Here is a 21575-nt window from a genome sequence, read left to right on the forward strand (position 1 = left end):
CCGCCTGACCTGCCCCTTGGGTGGTGGGACTCATGCCGGCCTCACCCCACCAGAAGCAGCCTCACAAACACCAAATCGGCAGGAGGGCGTGTCAGAGGCAGTAAGGCCCGTGTCCCGGCTGTTGGGAGTCGGTGAGGTTGGCAGGCACCCCCCCCCCACAGGCAGTCTCCCCCTGGGGCGGTCCCTCTGGTCCGGCTACGAGCTCCCACATTCCGCGTGCGTCCTGCCTCTGCCGCTCGGCCGCCTGGCGCCCGTGACCTGCCGTGCCTTTTGTTGCCTGGTTTTGCTTGTCGATTACCCAAATTGGCAAAACTTTGGTGTTTCGCTCTGTCATCTCGGGAGGCCGGATGCTTCGTGGCCCGTCTCCCCTTGTTCTATCCCCACTTTACGATGTCAGGAAAGTTCGGGGAGAGCCAGCTGACTGCATTGTTCTGAGAGAAGGGGTGGCTGTCTTCCGGGGCCATCGCCCTGCTGCTTACCCTCAGCTCCGGAGGATTTTGGAGCCCAACAGACGATGCTCTGCAGGAACCCGGCAGCCTGGCAGCCGGGAGCACCTTGGCCAGCTCCCCACGCTGCTTTTCTGATGCTCGTGAGAGCAGAGGGGTCAGATGGGGGACTCTTTGAGCATCTTCATTATTTCCGAAGTTCTCCAAGAAGGTCAGGGGGCCCCTGGATGTGTCACAGCCACCCCTGCGCCTGCCAGATGTCCTGCACTGAGTTTTATTTTTTTTTTTGGTACTTAGCACTTAAGTGCACCCGAGACTTCTGCAATCTTTTCCGTGATGCTGGTGCAGGCGATTTTTTGTCCCTTCCACGCACTTGTGGGTCCGTTCATCCCTAGCAATATCCCACACACTTCCTACTGGCCACATACCACGCACGGCCACAAAAATGCCTGGCGAAACAGACGAGAGGCAGATGCACTTTGCCATTTTGTTTGCTGGCTTTCTTGTGATGCTTCCCCCTCCTCCCACCCCCTTCTTCACACACAGCGTTCTCCTTTCTGGGCTGTTGTCATCCACTAGGAACGTCAGGGTGCTGGCAATTTCCACGTTCGTTTAACAGGAAAACCCACACCTCATGGATGGGTCACGTCCTTCTGGGCTGTGCTCTTTGCTGGAGCTACTTCGTGCCGTTGAAATCTTAAATCTGGGGGTTTGTCTCCTTCTGCAGCTGACTGGCCATAAAGGACACAAGGCCATTCCCACAGCCCAGGAGGGCTCGGCCGACCGTCCGCAGGGGCACAGCAGTGACTGGGTGTGAGCTGAGCACTTTAACGTGTGGTCGGCCACTCTGAACCCTGCAAGTGGAAGCCTCGTCTCTGGTGCTAAGAGGTTCTCCTATATTGGCGCCTCTCCAGGAGAGCGCCACCGAGTCCGGGGCTGCCGCTGTGGCCACGGAACATCACGGAGGGTCTTTCTAGATGTCACTATGAGCATCTTAAGCTTCACCTTTCGGATTTGTGCGGCTCCGTGGGACATTGGTACAACTGATACCACGGCTGTGGCTCCCCGGTCAACTCCAGATGTCCTGCGCTTACAAATTCTCCGTTTTGATGAATTCTCAATGCAAACAAAAGGACTCCAGGGAAGATAATACCAGAAAGAGGCATTCCCCGGGGATAAGAACTGTCTCCATGGCAAGCGGTCTGGGCTTCAGGGACGGTGGAGACCCTGCTTGATGCCCTTCCTTGGGGGTTGTCTGCGTTTCACTGATCAGAGATGCGAGGACAGCGAGAGTGGGGGACGGCCCATTTATAATTAAGGAAAGTCTGGATCACGGGGTCTTCTGATCCCAGCCGTGCCTGCTCGGAGTGTCCGGGTAATCAGGTTTTAAGTGGACTGGGAATGAGCAGGAGTGCCACCCCTGATAGGCAGCTGGATGAACAACCCGGTGTGAGTGCCCACCCTGAGGGGCGCAGGAGGCCCCTTGCAGGGCACTCTGGGGAGGGGACCTCTGCCTTCCTGTCGTCAGCTCCATCACCACCAGGGGGCGGCGCTGCGCAGGCTAGCGGTGCTCACGCCCCTCCTGACACTCTGGCTGCCCTAAGAGCAGTTAGGGTCTCCTCTCACCCCCATCCTCAGGGTGAAGAAACGGGCAGAAAGAGACTCCCATTGCCTGAGGCCCCAGAAATGTGTGCCGGAGCCGGGGTTCAGGGCTCGTGCGAGGACAAGGCTCCTGGGCGTTGCCTGTGATGCGCCTCAGCTCCACGTCTGTCCCCACGGTGCTCCGCTCCGCGACGGAACCGGTGCTGGGAAACCCAACTTTGGGTTAGGAACCTGCTGTGGTCTGAGTGTCCCCCCCGAATCCCTGTGTTGAATTCTAAGCCCCAATGTGATGGTCCTAGGAGGCGGGGCCTTCGGGAGGCCTTTAGGTCACAAGACGGAGCCCTCACGAGCGGGATCAGTGTCCTTACAAGAGACCCCGCAAAGCTCCCTTGCCCCTTCCCACCTGTGACCAGGAAGAGGGCCCTTATGACACCATATCCGCCGCCCCCTGATCCTGGGCCACACCACCCCCGGCCTCCGGAAAGGAAGGAAGGAAGGAAGGAAGTCCTGTTAAGCCCCCCAGTGGGGACATCTGGTCACAGCAGCCCAGACGGACCGGGACGGGGAACCTGGAAGCCTCACCGCGGTTCCGTCTCTCCCATTTTTCAAAGCGCCAGTCTTGGTATTTTGGTTTTCTTCCACAGCCCAACAGGCAAACGGCTGACACGCTGCGCCAGGCCTGTGGTTCCAGGGCCTCCCAAGAGAAAGCGAGGCCAGAGTAGAGAAGGCATACTTTATTGTGATACGAATCGAGTCAAGGAGAGGACGGGACGCCAGCGGCCCTCCGGGGCGACGACCCGAGACGAGGTGCCCTGCTCTCGACACCTGTGCGTGGCTGGAGGGAAGGGGCGTCCCCCCGGCCGACAGACTGAGGTCCTGGGTGACAGAGGCCGACAGACACAGCCAAGGAGACACACAGAAGGAGGCACAGTCAAGTCCAGTTTTGCCACCAGGATCACTCTTGGCTTCAAAACGAAAGCAGCTCCCCGCTCCCCGGGAGGCGGACTGGCCCCCCTGCCCTGTCAGCGGGGCCTGGGCGTGCTGCGGCTACACATAGGCTGGCATCGGACTCCAGGTTTCGGAAACAAAAGCACGGGAAGGACAAGAAATTTCAATTTACTCCCGTACGTGAAAAACTAACAAAAACCCAACATTTTGACTCTAGACTCTGGTGGAAGACGACATCTAACTATGACGCGAAGTTCTCCCTGGAATCATCTTTGTCGGCTCCCCACTGCCTGGTGCCCTGCTGCCCACACTTGTCCCCGAGGCCCCTCGTCAGGGAGTCCCAGCCGACGTCGGACAAGGGGGAGAGTGCTGCTGTGCCCGGCGGGTGGCGAGGTCTGCGGGGGCCACGGAGGTGGGAAGGACGGCCTGCCTTTGCCAAATGGAAAGGCAAGAGCGATCACAGGCGGCGGGCACGAGAAGCTTGCCGGTAAAGGTTTTGGTCGAGGTTGGGGAACAAGAAGGCTGGCAGGTTCCCAGGGGTTTTGGGGACACAGGGGTGCAGCGGGGGACCCCGACGCCCTGCCCTGGGGGAGCCACGACGCACAAGCAACATCTGGAGAAGGAGCCAGCCTGGCCCCGTTCATGTTTGGGCTCCACAGGTGCTTCCGGGGAAGCCTGTTTGTGGGGACGCCTCGTCACGCTCCCCGGAACCCGTCTTCCGCCGACACCCTGGAAACACGGCAGCCCGGGAACCAAACTCTTTGGAAAAGCCTTTGGCTGAGCAGAGATGGCGGTGAGGGGACTGTGCACGGGGGCCTGGCACTCAGCCCCAGGGGACACTGTGACCGGCCCTGCTCCTGAGTCAGGAGGCAGAGGAGGACCCTGAGCCCCCAGAGGCGGTGCTGGGGCCAAAGCTCGAAGGCGAGGCTTGTCCGAGGGAGGACGGGGAGGAGGACTCTGCAGAAGCGGCCCGGGGAGCTGAGGCTGGAGGACCCAGCCTCAGCAGGGCCCGCGGGCACCTAGACCAGGCGGCTGACGTGGCAGTTGCTGGGCTCGTCCAGGTACAGGGTGCTGAAGACGTCATTGAAGAAGGTCGGGTGGTACCTGCAGGCTCGCTCGCAGTCCGGGTTGAAGTTCACCTCCAGGATCTGTGGCTGCATCACCCGCCTCCCTGACGGCGCAAAAGGGCACCTCACTCCCGGGAGGGTGGGCTGGGCCCTGGCCGCTGGGGCCTCGGGGCACAAGGGCCCTTTCCTTTCGAGCTTCCCCCCCCCCCCAACACCACAGCCCACCGCCCTTCCTGCCTGCGCTCTGCCCTGGGGACCGCCACCCCTTGGTGGTGCACCCCCCAGACCAGACCTCCCGGCGAACGTGAGGCAGAGTACAACCCGAGGGGCACCGACCGACAGGGGCAGGGAAGCGGGGACGCCCTCTCTGTCCCCTGGGGGCGCCGGCAGGGGGAGGGCTGGATGATCGGCTTTGGCTAAGTGGAGAGGGCGTGGTTTGGATTACAGGGAGGGGTGGGGGGGGCCTCACCATCTGGACGGTCGTCCCACTTGAGCATGAGGTCGATGGCATACACAGCCCGGGATGAGGCATAGTCACAGAGGCCCAGGGGCGGTGGCTTGGCACATGCCGCTTGGAACAGCTCCGTGAAGGCCTGGAAGATCTCACCCTGGGGACGGGGGAGGTAGGGCTTGGGGGCTGCGTGGCTCTGTGGCCGGGACCAGCCCCCAGAGCTGCTTTTGACACGGGCTCCCTGCCTCCACGTGGGCTGCGGCCCCAAATGGCCCAAGACCCCTCCTCCTGCAGCCTTCGCATCTCCGCACCCGGCCGCCCCCTAGAACACCGGCCCCTCGCTCGTGGGTCCGACTACCACAAAGCAGCCGGTCTCCTGCCTCAGAGCCCCCTGCTGCCCTCTGCACCGAAGCAGACAGAGCAGCACCAGAAGCAGCTGCTCTAAGAGACGGAGGCCAGCCTGTGTCTCCAGCCGTGTCCCTGCTGTCCCCTCAGGTTTGCAATTTCTGGGGCAGGTAGGGCCTATTGCCATCGGGCTGTCCCCGTAGTGCCCCGAATCCCCTCCAGAGCACCCCACAAGGTCTAGAGTGGGAGGAGGGTTGCAGCTCACACCATCTCCTTCCCTAGTCTCGGTGGGAGGAGCAAAGACCCCCACCCACCTGATGCTGGCCGGTGAGGGCAAGCCCCAGCCTCTGCGGCTTTGCTCAGGACTCACCTGGACGCTCTTCCAGGGGAATTCTGGGTATTGCTTCTCAAACTCAGGGATGAACTCATCATAGTGCACCTGTGACAGACACAGGGACCGTCACGCTCTGCCCGGGGCCTCCTCCGGGCCGGGAGCGGGGAGGCCTGCCCCACCTTAATTTGGGGCCTCTGACACTCGCCGGGGCCACGTGTCGGTGCCAGCCGCCTATCCAACACCCCCACCTCTGGGCACAAATGGAGGCAGGAGGCAGTCTGAGCTCTGGATCTTACTATAGACTCAGGACAAGCAGATTTACTTGTCCGAGCCTCAGTGTCACCGTCTGTAAAACGGGAGGATGCTCCCTGCCCGGCACTTATTTGCAGGGCTCTCGCGAGGCTCAAGTGAGACGCTTAATGCTGAGGGGTCAGCAGACTGCAAGGCCCGGGGGGACACAGCACCACGCCGGTCTCCATGCACGGGGGGCAGAGCCTGCACCCGCATCTGCAGGGCCCAGGCCGGAGCTCACCGCTCAGCACCAGCTCAAAGTGCCTGGGGACGGCAAGATCTCCCCAGGCCAAGGCTTCACCCCAAACACACCTGCGTGAGCTGGCAGTAGGCTCAGGCTTCTTCCTGCAAAGGACGAGCCAGGGTGGGCTCATTCACATCCTGTTGGACACGTGTCCCCGCACACAGGAGCTTCAGGGGAAACAGGACCCTTGGGGCATCCCACAGTATACAGGGCGGCCCTCGGTTGTCTCAGAGACAACTTCCAACCATGTCCTAGGGTCCCATGAGGGCTCAGGGTCCCAGGTGCCGGCCGCCAGCACAGCCCGGGACCAGAAGCAACCGCTGGGCGTGCACGTGGGCAAGGCCCCTCCGGTCGCACAGTCATGGCGAGGCGTCTCCGGGAGTGTTCGATGCAGCACGTTTGTGAATAGTGAACACCGCACGTGGCCCAAATGTCTATTAGCAGGTGAGTGACGAGCCCATCCCGGGGACAAGAATGCCCCCGGCCCCATTCAACGATAATGACGGATCTACACACACGATGCTCAACAACGACAAAAGCCACAGAAGGATTTGCTCCATGGCATTTACACACAGATTCATATAGTACGTGCAAAACAGTCCTTTGAGTGATTTCGGGAGGTACGCACGCTGAAAAGAATGTGCCCAGGAAGGATAATCACCCCTTTCAGAGGAGTGGCTCCTTGTGGGAGGCAGGGCAGGGAAGGCCACCTGCAGGCCTCGGGCTGAGCAAGGGTGCGTGAGTGCCCGTGCCCTACTTCCTGCCTGCCTCAAACAGCCGTTACCCAGCGCGCAGGTCAGGGAACAGGGAGGGCCTCCGGGAGGAGGCAGCCTCTTTCTCCTCCCCTCCTTCCTCCACCCAGAGCTGGCCTCTGCCTCCGCCAGGCCACGCCCACCTGGCCAGGTGCACTGCTGGCCGGCTGGGGTGTGATGCCCTCACCTCGAAGGGAGCCTTGCCCTGATGTCCCCTTGCTCACGGTGCCCAGATAGCACAGGGCATGGAGGATCCAGGCAGGGTCACAGGCCAGCAACAGCAGCAGCCGGCCTTGGGGTGAGGGTGGCGGCACGTGACATGCACCCCGTGCCTCCCCACCCCCACACGCCCTTGTGCCGAGCAGATGCTTCCAGGGGAGACCTGCAGGCGACCTGCCGCAGGGCCCAGGGAGGCCGCGGGCACCTCAGAGCTGCGGGGGTGCCGCTCTGAGATTGACACAGGTACCCCAAGTCCGCTCCTCTGACCGTCTACACAGCCTGCCCAGAAGACAAGCCGATGGGTGTGGATCTGCACCCGCCGCCCCGGTCTCTACCTGCTTCAGCACCACCTCTGGGTCGTAGTTCATGACAGTGAAATGTTTCTCGTAGTCGTCCAGGTCATCGAGTGCGAAGGGCCTGCGGGAGGAGCGCGCAGACACGGGAGGGTCCTGAGCGTGGCCGCGGCTGAGCAGGGACAGTGCCCTGAGCAAGCCCGCCGGACGCCTGTTCCCCCATCGGTGCGAGGGGGGGGCCCCACGGCCCCACAGAGCTTGGGTCAGAGCGAGCGATGAGCTAACCGTGAGGACGCCCCGACGGCCCGGACACGTCATCGCGAGACTCTGGGGTCGGTGCCTGTTCCACAAGGACCGTCCCCAGCGGTGGCTGAGGCAGGCAGGGCAAGAGCCCCCGCCATTTACCAGCTCAGCGGGCCACCTGCCGGGTGCGCGGTGGGGGAGCAGCCCAGGGCAGGCCTTCTGACCCCCGAGGGAACGAGGGGCCCCGCTGCCCACCCCCCAGCCAGTCTCCCAGTTACCGGTTGGAGAACCGCAGCCAGAACACGTCGTACACGAACAGCGTCAGGGGCTTCACCGAGCGCAGCAGCACGACGTAGCGGACGTCAAACTTGACCTTCCCCACGTCTTCTCGCAGGAATAAGACTGGACTTTCAATGTATTTGGACACGACCTGCAGGACACGGACACGGGGTCGCGGGCGGGCTCTCACCTCCCCCGGGCCAGGACCCAGTGCCCGGAGGCACCCCAGCCCCGCCCCATCCGCGTCCGTCCTCACTGGCTGCGGGCTTGTGCTTGTGGCGTGTCTGCACGCCGTCGCATTTCCTGGGGACGCAGGTGCGCTCCTGCCCCGGTCCCGGGAGCGGGCCGCTTCCCGCCCTGGGGTCTACGGAGGCGCGTGCACCCTGCACCTGGCTTCTTCCTCGGCCTTTGCACACTCTGTCCAGGCTGTGGCAAGTTCTGTACCCTAAGCTTCACTTTAACCGAGGGAAAGGATCCCACCAGTTTTTGGGTTTTGAAAACTGAATACAAGTCCTCAGCCATAATCCCGCCGACTCCCCGTCCGCTGTCTGGAATCCCTGCGACAATCATCCCCGTGGCACGCTTTCCTTGGCTTCCGCCCAGATGCGCTGCGTCTCACGAAGCCCCCGACGCTGCCCCTGTGCCGTGTGTCCCTGCAGCAGCCTTGTCCGGGGCCCCGAGGGGCTCCCTGGCCTGGCCCCCTGCCCCCGGCTCGGCGGTCACTCCTGGTGCAGCACGTGGGGACTCTGAGGTCAGACACACCAGGGGCAGCTCCCAGCAAGGGCTCCCCCATGTCACCCGGACAGTCACACAGCCCTTCCCTGCCGGCCAGGCCGGTGGAAGGAATGGAGTGTGGGCTTCAGAGACACCCGTGAGCTGAGTGACCCAACACCAGGACCCGCCCGCACCCAGGCCCTGACACGCGAGTCCCCTTTGCCCCACTGACTCGGTGGCCAGCCGGTGCACTCAGTGCCCCTGGCCCCCGGAGCGCCAAGGCCCACCTTGGGGGTGCTCTCGCGGTGCCGGATGACGCTGTGGAGGCTCCTGGTGATGTGGGTGTCGAGGCTGCGGGCCAGGTTCCAGGGCTTGCAGATCCAGTGGTTGTCCTGGCCCCTGAGAGCACATGGGGTCGGCTGGGCTGCGCCCCGGGCCCACCTTCCCGGGCAACGTCTCCCCAGGACCGTGGCAGCCCTAGGAAAGGGGCACCCAACCTCCCGCAGGGAGCAGCGGCAGGTGTCACAGAGGGGGCGTTAGCGGCCGGACCTCAGGGAGCAAGGAGGAGCTCGCTCGGCAGGGGCGTGGAGAACTCCCCTGGCAGTCACGGCCGGCTGCGGCACCAAGGCGCGGGCCGGGGGCCGGTGAGGACGGGTACAGGTGGGGTGGGGGCTGTAGGGACGGGGCGCATGTAGGAGTCTCCGCCTGGAGGGGGCTCTTACCGCCTCTCCCGCTGCTGGAAGTAGCTGACGAACTGGGGCAGCTCGGTGCGCAGGTTGAAGGTACGGGGCAGCCAGGCTGGGCCCTCGGGGCCCCCCGCCCGGCGCGCGATGGAGGCCAGGCAATCCTTCACGGTCAGCAGGTTCTCGCAGGGGAACTGGTTCAGCAGCACGTTGGGCCTCTCCTGGCTGAGCCTCCTGGAGGGCCGAGGGAAACGCGGGCAGCTCAGGGTGGCGAGGGGACTCGGCCTGGCTGGCGGGGGGGCGGAGGGGGGCTCACCTGTAGTCCTTGAAGTGGGAAAAGTTGTAGAGAATGTCCGCGTCCGCCTCGCTCTGGGTAAAGGTGAAGCGTGGGTGGGTGAGGTGGCCGAGCACCTGCTGGACGTCCGTGTAGACCCTATAGGGAGAAGTCGGGCTGAGCCGGGCCCCCGCCTATGCTCGCCACACCCCTGCCACTTGGGGGCGCCCCACCCGGGGCTGATGTTAAGGAGGACGCGGCTGGGCGTAAATTCGACCCTGAGGTCCCAGCACGGGCCCTGAGGGCGGACAGCCAGGGTCAGACCCCAGCCCCTCTGCTTGCCTGCCGAGGGTGGGGCAACCACACACCTACCTGTGTGACCCCAGGTCCCCCCGTAAGATGGGACCACGGCCTAGCTCACACTCGTCACTGGGATGAAACGGGCTAACCCGAGTGTTTAACAAATGCAGGCTTTCCTCCCACGTGGAAGCAGGAAGAATGGACACACGAAGACCCCTGCCCTCAGAGAAGGCAGCTGGTGTCCTGGTGCCTACAGGTGAGCGTGTGGCCCAGACAAGTGTCCTGGATGTAGCCCTGCTCCACACCAGTGCTCACTGCTACCTGCCTGGCCCTCGCTGGCCCCGGGCAGAGGTGAGGACAGAGCCTGAGAGCCCGGTTGCGGGGTACGGCAGAGACAGAAGGCAGTTAGTCTGTGGCTGGACCAGGTTTGCGTAGACCGAGGGCTGGGCCCCGCCTCCGAGCCTGCCCTACACCGGGGCGGGGGTGGGGGGGTTCAGCACTGACTTTTACACCCTCACCTGTACATGGAGTACCTGCTTCCCCCTGGGGTCCAGCCTGCACCTGCCGGCCTCGCATAACCCGCCGGCCCACCCCTGCACACCCTCCTGGGCGCCCTGCGCCTTCACTGTCCGCACAGGCTTCCTGCCTTCCGGAGGGGCCGCGGCGCGCAGGCCTGGCTATGACTTCACCCCAGGACACCCCCTCACTTTTCACGGCGCTCTCTCTGTGATCCTCAGACTCTGTGGCCTCACACGTCTGTCACTGCCATGTCGCCAAGAGACGGCAGGCTTCCTGAGTGCCTCCCTGTGCCAGGCACTGTCCTAGGGGTTGTGGGAACTCGGGGGAGTGAGGGAAGTCTCATCACGAGCCGAGAAGGGAGCTGCGCACCTGAAGACGTGGTCACGGGGATACGCCGCCGGACTGATGGCGAGTGGCAGCTTCTCCTTGTTTTCCTCCAAAATGGCCTGGAAGGAAAGCACTGAAGGTGGAAACAGACCCTCGAGAAAGGGAGCACGTGAACACGCCCCCCTGACCCCCATCCTGGCACATCGGGGTTTGAGATCTCAGGGGGCACACTCAGACCCCAGCCAGAGCCAGAGCCCTCTGACCACCCTGCCCAGGAATTCTGGGCCTCAAGGCCCCACAGGTGCCGGACTGCCCGTTTTGTGTCAAAAAAAAAGAATCTTCCCGAGGCTCTCTCCAAATCACAGGCAGCTGAGAAGATGTCAGGCCCGTCCTGGGAGGGGGCTGCCCGGTCCCAGCGGAGCCCCGAGGTGCCGCTGGTGGTTTAAAACACCCCCACACTCAGCAGCCCTGCGGAGGGGGCCCACGTGGCTGGGCGGGTGAGCGTCGTGGAGCCAGGTCCTCAGCCCCATCGAGCCTCAGCTGACAGCCTGGCTATGCGAGCGGGGCTCCGAGCCAAAAGCTCCCCCGACGCCTGTTCCACAGACAGCGGGGGTGAGATTACAAACGTCTGCTGTGTGAAGCTGCTGTCTTCGTGTCCCTTCTTATCCAGTGACAGCTAACTAAGACTGGCTACCCCAGGGCTCAGGGCTCAGGGCCCAGGCCGATCTAGATGGTCAAATGGGGAAAAGCAACCAGGGGGTGACAGACAACCAGAGTTTGGCCCCATCGCCTCTTCCTGGGCAGTAGAGGGCATCCCAAGGCAAAAAAAACACCCTAATTCGTGAGTGCAAACTCCACTCTGCAGTCTTAGCTCCTGAGCCCTGAGGTCGGAAGGCCACGTCACCTGCTTGCTTGCCCGCTGAACAGCCTCACCACCAGGAGGAAGTCTTCATCCCTAAGCAATTCTTAAGCCTCCCCCCCTTGCATTCACTTGTTCACTAAGCACCTACTACGTGCAACTATCCTACGAGGCTCGGAAACTCGCCTCAAACTCAAGATGAGTAAACACAGTGATTGCACAGTTTTCCGCAGGGACGGTTCGACCACCACTGGCTTACACGGGATCCACCAGAAAGGTGCCAATAGTTCCATCATTATGGCCTAGTCTCTCCCAAGCCACAGCGCGCACGGAATCGACACCACCACGCGGCGCGTGCCATCCTCGCTCTTCCTGACTTGTCTACTCCTTCCCACGATCCTCGGAGGTGCTCAGTGTCTGATGTGCCAGTGTGGGCTGGGAAATTTCCACACACTGGGGCGAGGTTGGAAGCCTCTGCCCACAAGCTATCAGGCGCCCCTGGTATTGGAGCCTCGCTCCCCCACCAGCTGTGTGACCGTTTGCAAGTTACTCAACCTCTCTGTGCCTGTTTCCTCATTCTCCGTGAAATGGAGATAGAGACGGGACCTTAAGGCCTACTGTCGTGAGGATTATAGTCAAGCATACCCATAGGTGCTAACCACAGGCTCACTCGTGGCCTGGTTTCCAACTGGGACCAGCCAATGGGAAGCAGTGGTGGGAGATCAGAGGGCAGGGGAGGGAGGAGAGAGGGGCCAGGGGGTCTTCCCTGCCCAGCCCTGCCTGGTCTGCTAGTGGCTATGTTCCTAGAGGCTCCCCCTTTCCTCCCCTGCCCTGGGCCTCCCTGACCCCGACTCCCTAATTTGCCCAAGAGGCCGCCACAGAGCACCTTTGTTGCTCGTAACAGTGACGCCGGTGACTACTTGCGGAGGGCCTACTGTGCGCCAGAAAACACGCCTTACAGTGTTCGAGTCCAGCGTCTTCACATTCCCGGTGAGGGGGGTGTCGGGGGAGGAGGAAATGGTACCGAGTGGGGATCTGTAACCAAGCCGCATGGCCCACGCTGTGCCCCCCAGTCCCGGCGAGGAGTCCCCAAGAACGAGGAGGAGCAGCACGGACGACCAGCAGCCCCAGCTCTCTGATCGCCTGAGAGCATGGTTCCCAGCAGCCGGCCCCTGGGGTCTGGGCTCAGGGCTGGCAGCTCCTGCTCACTGCCTGGGCTCTGAGCCCGTCTCTCCGGCACGCCCAGGCTCTCCGCTGCCCCCCACACTAGCCAGCTGGCGCTCATGAACATTCGGTGACTGAAGAACGTTCCAGAAGCCACCAAGCAGGGAGGCCCAGGGTCGGAGGGGGACGGTCACACCTGGTAGTGCTGGTCCGGCGGCTCGGGCGTGGAGGAGCTGACGTCCAGCATGTCGGCGGGGACCCAGGGCAGCAGCCTGCACCTGCGGATCAGAGGGTCCGCCTCTCCGTAGGCAAAGTCTCGGGTCACCTCCTCTGCATCAAGACACGTGGCCCATCAGGAGGCAGCGGGAAGCCAGGGCCGGGGCCCATCCCTCAGGGCGGGCGGGGGTCGGACTTACCGCCCGTGTCCAGGTCCCTCAGGGGCCACAGCAGCGTGTAGGCCACCTGCTGGGGCATGTAGAAGAAGGGCGCGGTGGCAAAGCTGGGCGTGTCCGAGTGCTGGATGCGCGAACCGAACTCGTCCATGATGTACCACACGGGCACCTTCTCCTCGGCCGTCTGTAGGCGGAGCACACACAGCAGCCTGCGTCCACCGGTCCGCCTGCCTGCCCCCTTCTGTGGCACATCCTCCCACCCGCCCATTCACCCAAACGGCGGCCCGTCTACACCCAGCTCCCAGAGCCTGGAGCGACTAGCACATGCACCTCTAACCGGGGGCCTCCTGGGCCATTCTGGGCTGACTGCAGTGATCGCTTGTGTGGGACAGGTGTTAGACCACGGCTGCACGGATGTGTCTGGCTTTGTGCGTGTGGCAGGGAGAGAGCGAGGGAGGCTCCTCGGAGGAGGGGACATCTAAGCTGAGACCCTGAGAAACAACTTTTGTCTCTTCCCAAACTAAAAGTGGCAAGGGGCTGGAGTGTGAGGGTGAGTCTGGGGATGCTGGGGGGGAGGGGTGGTCATGACAGCAGGGACTCGACTCTTCTGGAGTCAGTGAGGAACCACTGAGGGCTTTCACGGGGACGGGACAACAGAATCTGAAAGCATCAGGAAACAGACAGCCAAGTCACGGAACTCAAGTCTCCGGTCAGAGAGAGGGTGGTGTCCCGCGAGCTCAAAGGCCCCCAGATACACGGGTCCCCAGTGCTGGGTGGCCCAAAGCAGAGTAACAGGCCCACGATGAAGCCACAGGGAATGAGGGGCCCCACGGAGAGGAGTCTGCTCATCCCAGGGTGACGGCTCCTGGGGCCGGGTCCTGGCTCTCCTGGGCTGCCCCTGACGGCCCAGGGCAGTGAAGGCCCCCGTCCCTGTCGGTCGCCCGCCTCCCCCAGGTCCAGCTGCCTGCTCACCCCGTGGGACAGTTGGTAGGTCTGGTTGAACCGCCACATCTCCTCCAGCACCAGGTCCACAGCCTCCGCGCTGGGCAGCTCGCCGTGGAACTCGACGCCCATCAGGTTGGCCATGCGGTGCAGGAGCCCGGGCACCTGCTGCAGCTGCTGACGCGCGTGCTCCACGCGGCACGTCCAGGCGTGGTCGATGAGGAAGATGCTGCGGGCACAGACCAAAGGGGGCCGTGAGGCTGCCCCACGGGCGCGGCAAGAAGGGCAGGACAGAAGGGGCCAGCAGGAGATGCCGAGGAGGGAGAGGCCTGCAGCTGTGGCCTGGGGAGGTTTCTCTCCCTCTTCCAATTCTGAAAAAGCCACTGGGGTCCCCGCATCCCATCCGTTGGACCTTGTCTCCCATCAGCAGGACCCTGCCTCATATCCGTGGGTCCCTGCCTCATATCAGTGAGACCCTGCCTCCCATCAGTGGGAGATCCTGCCTCCCATCAGTGGGTCCCTGCCTCCCATCAGCGGACCAAATGAGACCAAACATACAGCATGCTGACCACACACCGTGTACTTGTGTTTCTGCCGATTGCTATTCCTCACTGTAACAACAAGTGACTTCAACTGGATTTGGAACCGCTGCACAGGTGTATGCCCCCCTCCTCGCCACCTGCAGGCCCGGCACACGGCAGGTGCTCAGCAAAGGCAAAAGCTGCCCACAGAGGAAGGCCAGCGGCAGGCAGCTGTGCATAGAGGCCGTCACTCGGAGCTCACTCACGCGTGCCGGGGGCTTCAGGGCACTTCCTGGGAAAGCCCGAGGCCTTTTTGTGGGAGAGGCTTCAAGTCTCCACACATATGGACAGCTGTGCCCCGTGTGGTCCAGTCCCCCTGGAAGAGCCCAGAGGGGCGTGGCTGCATGGCCCTCACACACGGCGGTGGGAGCGCGTTGGAGGGCCAGGCAGGCATCCCTACCGCCCCACGGGGCCCGCTGGGCCAGGACGCTCCGAACACACAGGCGTGTGGTTTGCCTGCCGGGCCACACGGCCCTCACCTCCATTCCCTTGAGGAGATGAAAGGAACAGCAAACGCTCCGGTGTTTCCTCTGGGTGGCAAGATCGGCAGTGTTTATTTCATTGTGCTTGTGGTACTTTTTGTTTGAATACCCGGCAAGAGATGGAGATCTATCCTTGCTCTTGTGCGCAGGGGATACGACCATAGGTTGCAGGGCACCCAGCCGAGCTTCAAGGTGGGATACCTGGGGGTGGCCCCGGGCAAATGCTCACCAGGGGGGCTGGACACAGCACATATGGAGAGAGGATGAGGTTGGAACCCGGCAATCAGAGGAGATTCACGAGGCTCTAAAGGGAGAAAGGCCCAGGAGCAGGGAGGGCTGTGGAGCTGAAACCAATGTCCGGAGCTCCAAGCCCAGGACTCCGCCTGCATCCCCTCCTGAACCTGCCCGGTGGCTGCTGGGCTGGGGCCCCAGAGCGGCACGGCTGGGAACAGAGCAGGTGCGTGCGGAGGCTGCTGCGCTGAACTTGACGTGAGAGGTGAGTCTGCAAGTTTCTGAGCGAGAGAGCGTGTGGGTGGTGGCGCCTGGCTGCTGTCATGACCTGTGTGGCCTCTCCCGCCCCCTCACAGGCTGGCGAAGGAGGCCAGAAAACCTTTGCAGAAGAAGAGGCCAGCCAGACCCTTCCCGGACACAGAAGACCCTGTCCCTACGGACACAGGGGCCCGGTGACCTCGAGAGGCCGGCAAGTTTCCTCCTTAAGGTTCCAAGAAAAGTGCGGTGGACGGGCCCGCCATGGCTGACGACAGCTTCTTTTGGTCCCTGGGAGGCAGGAGTCCTGGGTTCGGTCTGAGCAACGCCCCATCTACCCTGTGGCGCTGGGCCCTGGTGCCCCCCGCCTGAGAAGCCAACCAGACCACAATGCTCACAGTCCAGGCATAAAGCCCTGGGAGAACCTGTTTATGTTTTCTGGGCTCCACCCAGAGACCCAGATCCCGTAGGACCGGAGATAGGCCTTCAGAGAAGGGCAGGCTCACGGGTAAGGCTGCCTTGCACCCACACACACGCTCTGAACCAGTTGGCGAAGAGGCCAGTGCCCGGCACACAGAAAACACTAGTGCCCGAATTTACCGCTTCTGGCCTCGGTGACCCCCTAGGAAGGAGCCCATCCTGAGGGCCACGGGATGGACGACGGGCGTCTGGCCTGAGGCTCCTACCTGTTGGGGTTGGCCGCCTGGAGCCCGTTCTCGCTGGTCACGATGACCTTGTAGCAGAGCTCGCTGCCGGGGTTGGGCTTCTTCCTCCGCACTTCCTGGGCTGCCTCGCCCTCACTCTCCTCCTCCACCTCCTCCACTTGCATGATCCCGAACATCTCCCCGGCATCAAAGACCTGGGGCCACAGCAGGCGTGTTGACGGGCTACCCACCATCCCCAACCCCACCCTCAGCCTCAAGGACCAGCTAAACCCCTCGGGAGAAGCAGCACCTATTTATTAGCCGACTACCCATCTTACAGGTGGGGAAACCGAGGCTCCTAGAAACCAGTCAGGACTGGGACCTAACCGCCGTCACCAGCTATTGTCCAAAGTCCCTCAGCCCGGGACACCCTCAGTCTTGGAGGTAGGGCTGCACGTACGGGGCGGAACCCTATCTAGTCTGGTCTTTACTGCACAAGGAGAGGAGTCCTGAAAGGCGGTGGGTGGCCCCGGTCATGTCAGAAGTGAACGGAAGAGGTGGGGTCTTGGTGGCAGGGGATCCTACCCCAGTTCCACCAGAAGAGCCAATCCTATACCAAGGCAGCTGAGGCAATCCAGAAGGAAACAGGTGCCCTGGAGCCTCCCACAGCCACCACGCCTGCCCAGACAAGAGGCAGTCTGGGTCTGCACAGAGCGGGGCCTGGGCCTGTGGTTGGAAGATAAGGGCCCGGGTCCTTAAGTTTCCCTGCAACGGACAGTGCCAGCCCTGTGCAGCCGAAGTCAGCCCTCTCCTGCGTGCTCTGGAGCCAGGCTGCCCCCTGCAGCCACACTCACGCACTGTGTCTGCCCCGAGTTGGCAAGGGGCCTCAGGGCAGATTCTGGAGCCAGCCTATGGGGCCTTGGACAAGTCACCGAACCACTGTGCCTCAGTTTCCCCATCCCTCCAACGGGAACATCAGAACCTGCCTCAGAGGGCTGTTGGAAGGATTAAATGATTAAGACACGAAAAGCTTAGAAGCGCCTAAGGCCGGCAAATGACGCAGAAGCACTTGCTGTCATCACTGCACTTTGGAGACCAGTCTCTCACCAGGGAGGAAGGCATCCTCTGCCTTCCAGGAGAGCTGAGTGTTAAACCGATAGAACAGTGCACCGTAGGTCCCTGGCACAGAGCAGGGACTCCACGAAGGCCAATTCTCCCCCCCAAACCTACTTCTCATGACTCTGACAGAAAAAAACTGCATTCCCAGCAGAGAGAAACCAGCCACCTATTCAGGCACAAGCAGCTTTTTTTGTGCTGGGTAGGTGGGCACTTTGGGGTGTGAACGTGGACCCCTCATGATCTTGCCTAGGGAGCTGGCAGCTGAGTGGCACAGAGGAGTAAGGTTGGGCCGTGTGACAGGCCCAGGTAAATGGTGCTGGGGCCTGATGGGAGGGGAGGGTTAAAGGGGGGGAAGCTGTGGCTGGGGTGGTGGGCAAAGGACCCCAGGCAGGGGGGCACAGAAGCTGGGGGTAGGGAAGGCTGTGGAACCAGCCAGGCTCCTTGGAAGACAAGGGGGGCTGCCTCAAGCCAGGCTCCCTAAGCTGAGCCTGGGGAAGGCTGTCACCTTCCTTCCAGCACAGAGCTGCTCAAAGAACTGGAATGCACACCCCAGGTTTCAATCTAGAACCCTAACTCCTATGCGAGGGAGGGGCACAGTGGGGCAGTATAAGGCTTGGGAATAGAGGGCCTGCCTTTGGGGGTGGGGGGTGACCATGATCCCTTCTGGGTTCAACTACAGAAGGCCCTAAGGGTGTAATGAAGGGTGTGGTCTTGCAGCCAGGAAGTTCCTGCCGGCAGTGGGAGTTGCAACCTATTTTAAAACACTCCCCACCTTTTCCAACAAAACTGATTTGAAGTGAGGCACCAGGGCCACGGGCCCTGCGGGGAGTTGGAGGGGCCCGGTTCCTGTTGGCAGGTGCCCACCCCCACACCTGGCCCCCAGCGGCAGCAGGCTTCACTGAAGACAATGGATGCAGGTTTGGGTCTGGCGATGTGATGACTCACAGCTCTGCCCATAACCCCTAATGGCAAGGGAGGGTCATGGAAAAATACTGGCTGCCCCTTGGTAGAGCCACAGCGGCCAGTGCCAGTGCGGAGGGGATGCTACACTCTGGTGACCGCCCACCGTGTGCTGTGGCACCTGCTGGAGCTCATCTCCTGCCTCCCCACCCAATCCCCACTAAGACTGTGGGAGCTGGGGCCCTGTTCCACCGTCGGGCTTTCCAGATGGAGACTCTGGCTTAGATGGACCAGTGACTTGTCTAAATGAGGGTTTACTGCCCATGGAGGCTCGCTGGACTGGGGCCGGGGGGATTCTCCCACATGTGTGCCTTTTACCCAGCACGAGGACCTTCTTATCCTAACAGATTGGTGGGGTCCCCAGCACATGCCTGGGACCCGAACCAAGTGCTCAGGAAACACTGGTGGAATTGAGAGGGCAAATAAAACAGGGGAAGGAAACTCACTGTTCGTTACAAGAGGTAGGTATGTATTGAATGCCACTGACATTGTGTCTGTTTTACAGCAACTATGTGTTAGGAGCAGGAGGGTACCTGGTGAACCCCAATTTCCCACTGGCTGGGTGGGTGGGGGTGTGTCCAGCAGCTAGGCTTGGGGGACAACCTCTTCCTGGATCTGGGGGTCCCTTTCATCACCTGTGCCCCTCGGTCAGTCTTGGCCCCAGGGAGCAGCACCCCCCCCCCCCCCCCCCAAGAAGAGCCTAATTGCAGCTAAGAAGGCCCCACTAGCCGGCCTGTTGCTCTGGCTTCAGCACCTGGGCAAACTACCAAAAACCAGGAACCACTCTGATCAGCCAGCACCCGCGGGGTACCACACTGGAGGCCCAGGCTAGATAAGACTGGTGAGAAGGGAGCTGTCCCCACAAAGGGCACAGAATCTGGAAGCATGTCAGCCCTTTTCTTCCTTTCTGTGGAGTCCTTTTCCGTCTCCCACAACCTCAGTTTTCTTTCATTTGCAAAATGAGGGTGGGCGGGGGCTCACATCGAATGATGAAACATGTAAGAGTTCTACGGCCCCAACAGTTCAAGCCACACCAATTCATGGGGCATCTATTCTCCTTGAAGGAGTGGCTGAAAGCAAGGCACAGGTTCCCGAGTCTGACAGACCTTAGGAGGCTCTTCCTCTTCCTGTGACTCAGTTTTTTCAACTGCACAATGGGGATGTATGTGGGGCTCGGAAGCGTGGAGAACTCAGTACAGGGCCCGGCACAGAGCAGGAGCCCCAGGCGCTGGCAGGATCGGGGCCACAGGCACTGGGCTCTTGCCGCCACTCTTGGGCCCCAAAGTCTAGACACCTCCTAAGCTGCCAAGGAGGCACTATCTAAGTCGGTCCTCAGGACGTTCGTGCTCTTCGCGCCTCTCCCGCCTGGTCCCCGCCGCGCCCCAGCGCCGACACACCCCCAGCGCGTCGCCCCCGGGCCTTCCCCCCTCCTCCCCCAGGCACCCTAGCAGCCTCGTCGGCAGGAGACCCCCAGGGCCCCCTCCCCTGCCTCTCCACCGGCGCACCTGGCCCGGCCTCCCCTCCAGGGCCCCGCCCGCAGCCACACCCTTGCCGCTTCCCCGGCTCCGCTCGGCACCCCGGGTCCTCCCGCGTCGCCCCAGCCCGCACCTCGTGCTCCAGCTTGTGCAGGAGGCGGCCCCAGTACCGCTCGGGGACCCCGGACGCGCGCAGCGCCGGGCCGTGCAGCGCCGCGAACTCGGCGCGGGCCCGCGCGCCCTCCTCCGGAGTCAGGCCCGGGCTGCCGCGCTCGGCAGGCGGGTCCCCCGGCCCCCCGTCGGCCTCCATGGCGCCCGCACCAGCGCCGGCTCCGAGTCCCACTCCGCCGCCGCCCGCGGGCCCGGCCCTCCCGCCCCGCCCTCCTCGCGAGCTCCCCGCGGCCCCCGCCCACCGCCCGCCCGGCGCCGGCTCGCCGCGGGCCGCCGGGGGCTGAAGCTCCGGGAGCCGGACCCGGGGCCCGGCCGCCCGGCCGGCCGAGGGGCGCGTGCGCGAGTGCGTGAACGCGCGGGCTTGCGCGGCGAGGAAGCGGGCGGGGGGGGGACGCGGGCTCGGGGCGCGTTGGGGGCTCGGTGCTGCCGGCGAGTGCGCACGCGCGTCTGCTGGGGGCGGTGTTTTCCTCGCTCGCCCCGCGGCTGCCCCGGGGCATGCCGGGAGTGAGGCCGTGCGGCTTCCACGCGGTCGGAAGCGGAAGAGACTCCAGACACCGTCCGAAAAGGAAACTGAGGCCTGGAGTCAGGGCCGTGCCCCGCACCCACCCCGCTTGGAAGGCTCGCAGACCCCGGGGGCGGGAGGGGCTCTCGGATTCTTTTGAATGCTTCACCGGAGTTCGGTGCTGCCGGGTAGTGGCGCTTCGACATGCATAGTGTGGATTCAAAATGTAAATTTATTCAGTTAAACTCAGAGGTTTTTTTTGTTTTGTTTTAAAAATTTTTTAAATGTTTATTTTTGAGACAGAGAGAGACAGAGCATGAACGGGGGAGGGTCAGAGAGAGAGGGAGACACAGAATTCGAAGCAGGCTCCAGGCTCTGAGCTGTCAGCACAGAGCCCGTCGCGGGGCTCGAACCCACGGACCGTGAGATCATGACCTGAGCTGAAGTCAGACGCTTAACCGACTGAGCCACTCAGGAGCCCCTTTAAAAAAAATTTTTTTTTTTAATGTTTTTATTTATTTTTGAGACAGAAAGAGACAGAGTATGATCAGGGGAGAGTGTTTTGTTTTTAAACAAGTGGAGGTAGTTCAAAGGTATTTCAAAGTGCGATTACACAATTTCAAAAATCATTCTTTGAGCGTTCTGTGTTTTCAAGCTTTTCTGTTGCTTTATAGGGCTATGTTTCATGATCTTGTTTGCAATTTTGCAATCGTAATTTGCTACAAAGCTTCAAGACTTTTGGTTTGGTTTTTTTTTTTTTTTTGCGGGGAGGGGGGGGGGTCCTTCAGTGGCTGAATACTTTGATTAAAAGTTTTAAACCGAATTTGGGTAAAATGCACCATTTCCGAGGACTCGTTAAATGTCATTAGGACACTTAACGGTGGTGTACCAAGGCTCACGCTTCCAAAGTGCCCTTGTTGAGGGGTCCAGAGAAAACCATTACCCCCATGTAGGAGTACAGTTTTGTATCTACCATTGACCTTTTTTTTTTTTTTTTTTTTTTTTTTTTTAGAGAGAGAGAATGAGCAGGGGAGGGACAGGGAGAGAGAGAATCTTAAGCAGGCTGCACACCCAGTGCACAACTTGACTACAGGGGGTTTGATCTCCCCACCGTGAGATCATGACTTCAGCCGGAATCAGGAGTCAGTCGCTTAATGGACTGAGCCACCCAGGTGCTCCCCTACCATCACCTTTGTCACACAAATGTTGTAGTTCAGTTATTCTAATTATGAAAAAAAAAAATATTTGTAAATTTTGGCAACTATGATTTCTGATCCAATTTACAGCCTGTTTGGATGAAATCATTACACCCGATTCCAAGTACGTTTCTGCTCTGGGGGGGGTTCGTAATTTAGTGGGAACGTTAGTCCCTCTCTGCTGTGCCCATCACACTCTAGATGGGTATTATCATTGCAAAAGAAATGCAGTCTGTGTTCAACTTTTTTTACTGAACTTAGCTGAGTAGCA

General features: G+C 61.6%; 1 protein-coding gene across 1 annotated transcript; it reads right to left on the reverse strand.

Annotated features, from left to right (window-relative positions):
- Positions 1-2767: 2767 nt before the first annotated feature.
- Positions 2768-19798, reverse strand: TTLL12 (tubulin tyrosine ligase like 12). The gene is made up of 14 exons (XM_047867018.1): positions 19569-19798; positions 15924-16096; positions 13719-13917; positions 12771-12930; positions 12551-12684; positions 10374-10450; positions 9228-9344; positions 8951-9145; positions 8516-8627; positions 7514-7665; positions 7035-7116; positions 5230-5298; positions 4533-4671; positions 2768-4167 (listed from the first exon to the last, which is right to left on the reverse strand). The coding sequence occupies exons 1-14, from the start codon at positions 19743-19745 to the stop codon at positions 4016-4018; spliced, it is 1938 nt and encodes a 645-aa protein (XP_047722974.1). The 5' UTR covers positions 19746-19798; the 3' UTR covers positions 2768-4015.
- Positions 19799-21575: the final 1777 nt, after the last annotated feature.

This window comes from Prionailurus viverrinus, chromosome B4 (genome assembly GCF_022837055.1).
Source record: "Prionailurus viverrinus isolate Anna chromosome B4, UM_Priviv_1.0, whole genome shotgun sequence".
Lineage (NCBI taxonomy): Eukaryota > Metazoa > Chordata > Mammalia > Carnivora > Felidae > Prionailurus > Prionailurus viverrinus.

Coding starts and splice junctions, on each gene's coding strand:
- TTLL12 (XM_047867018.1), bottom strand. CDS start 19,745: ATGGAGGCCGACGGGGGGCCGGGGGACCCGCCTGCCGAGCGCGGCAGC. Junction 9,146..9,227: donor TCCCACTTCAAGGACTACAG/GTGAGCCCCCCT, acceptor TCGGCCCTCCAG/GAGGCTCAGCCAGGAGAGGC. Junction 4,168..4,532: donor GTGGGACGACCGTCCAGATG/GTGAGGCCCCCC, acceptor TTGCGCCGTCAG/GGAGGCGGGTGATGCAGCCA.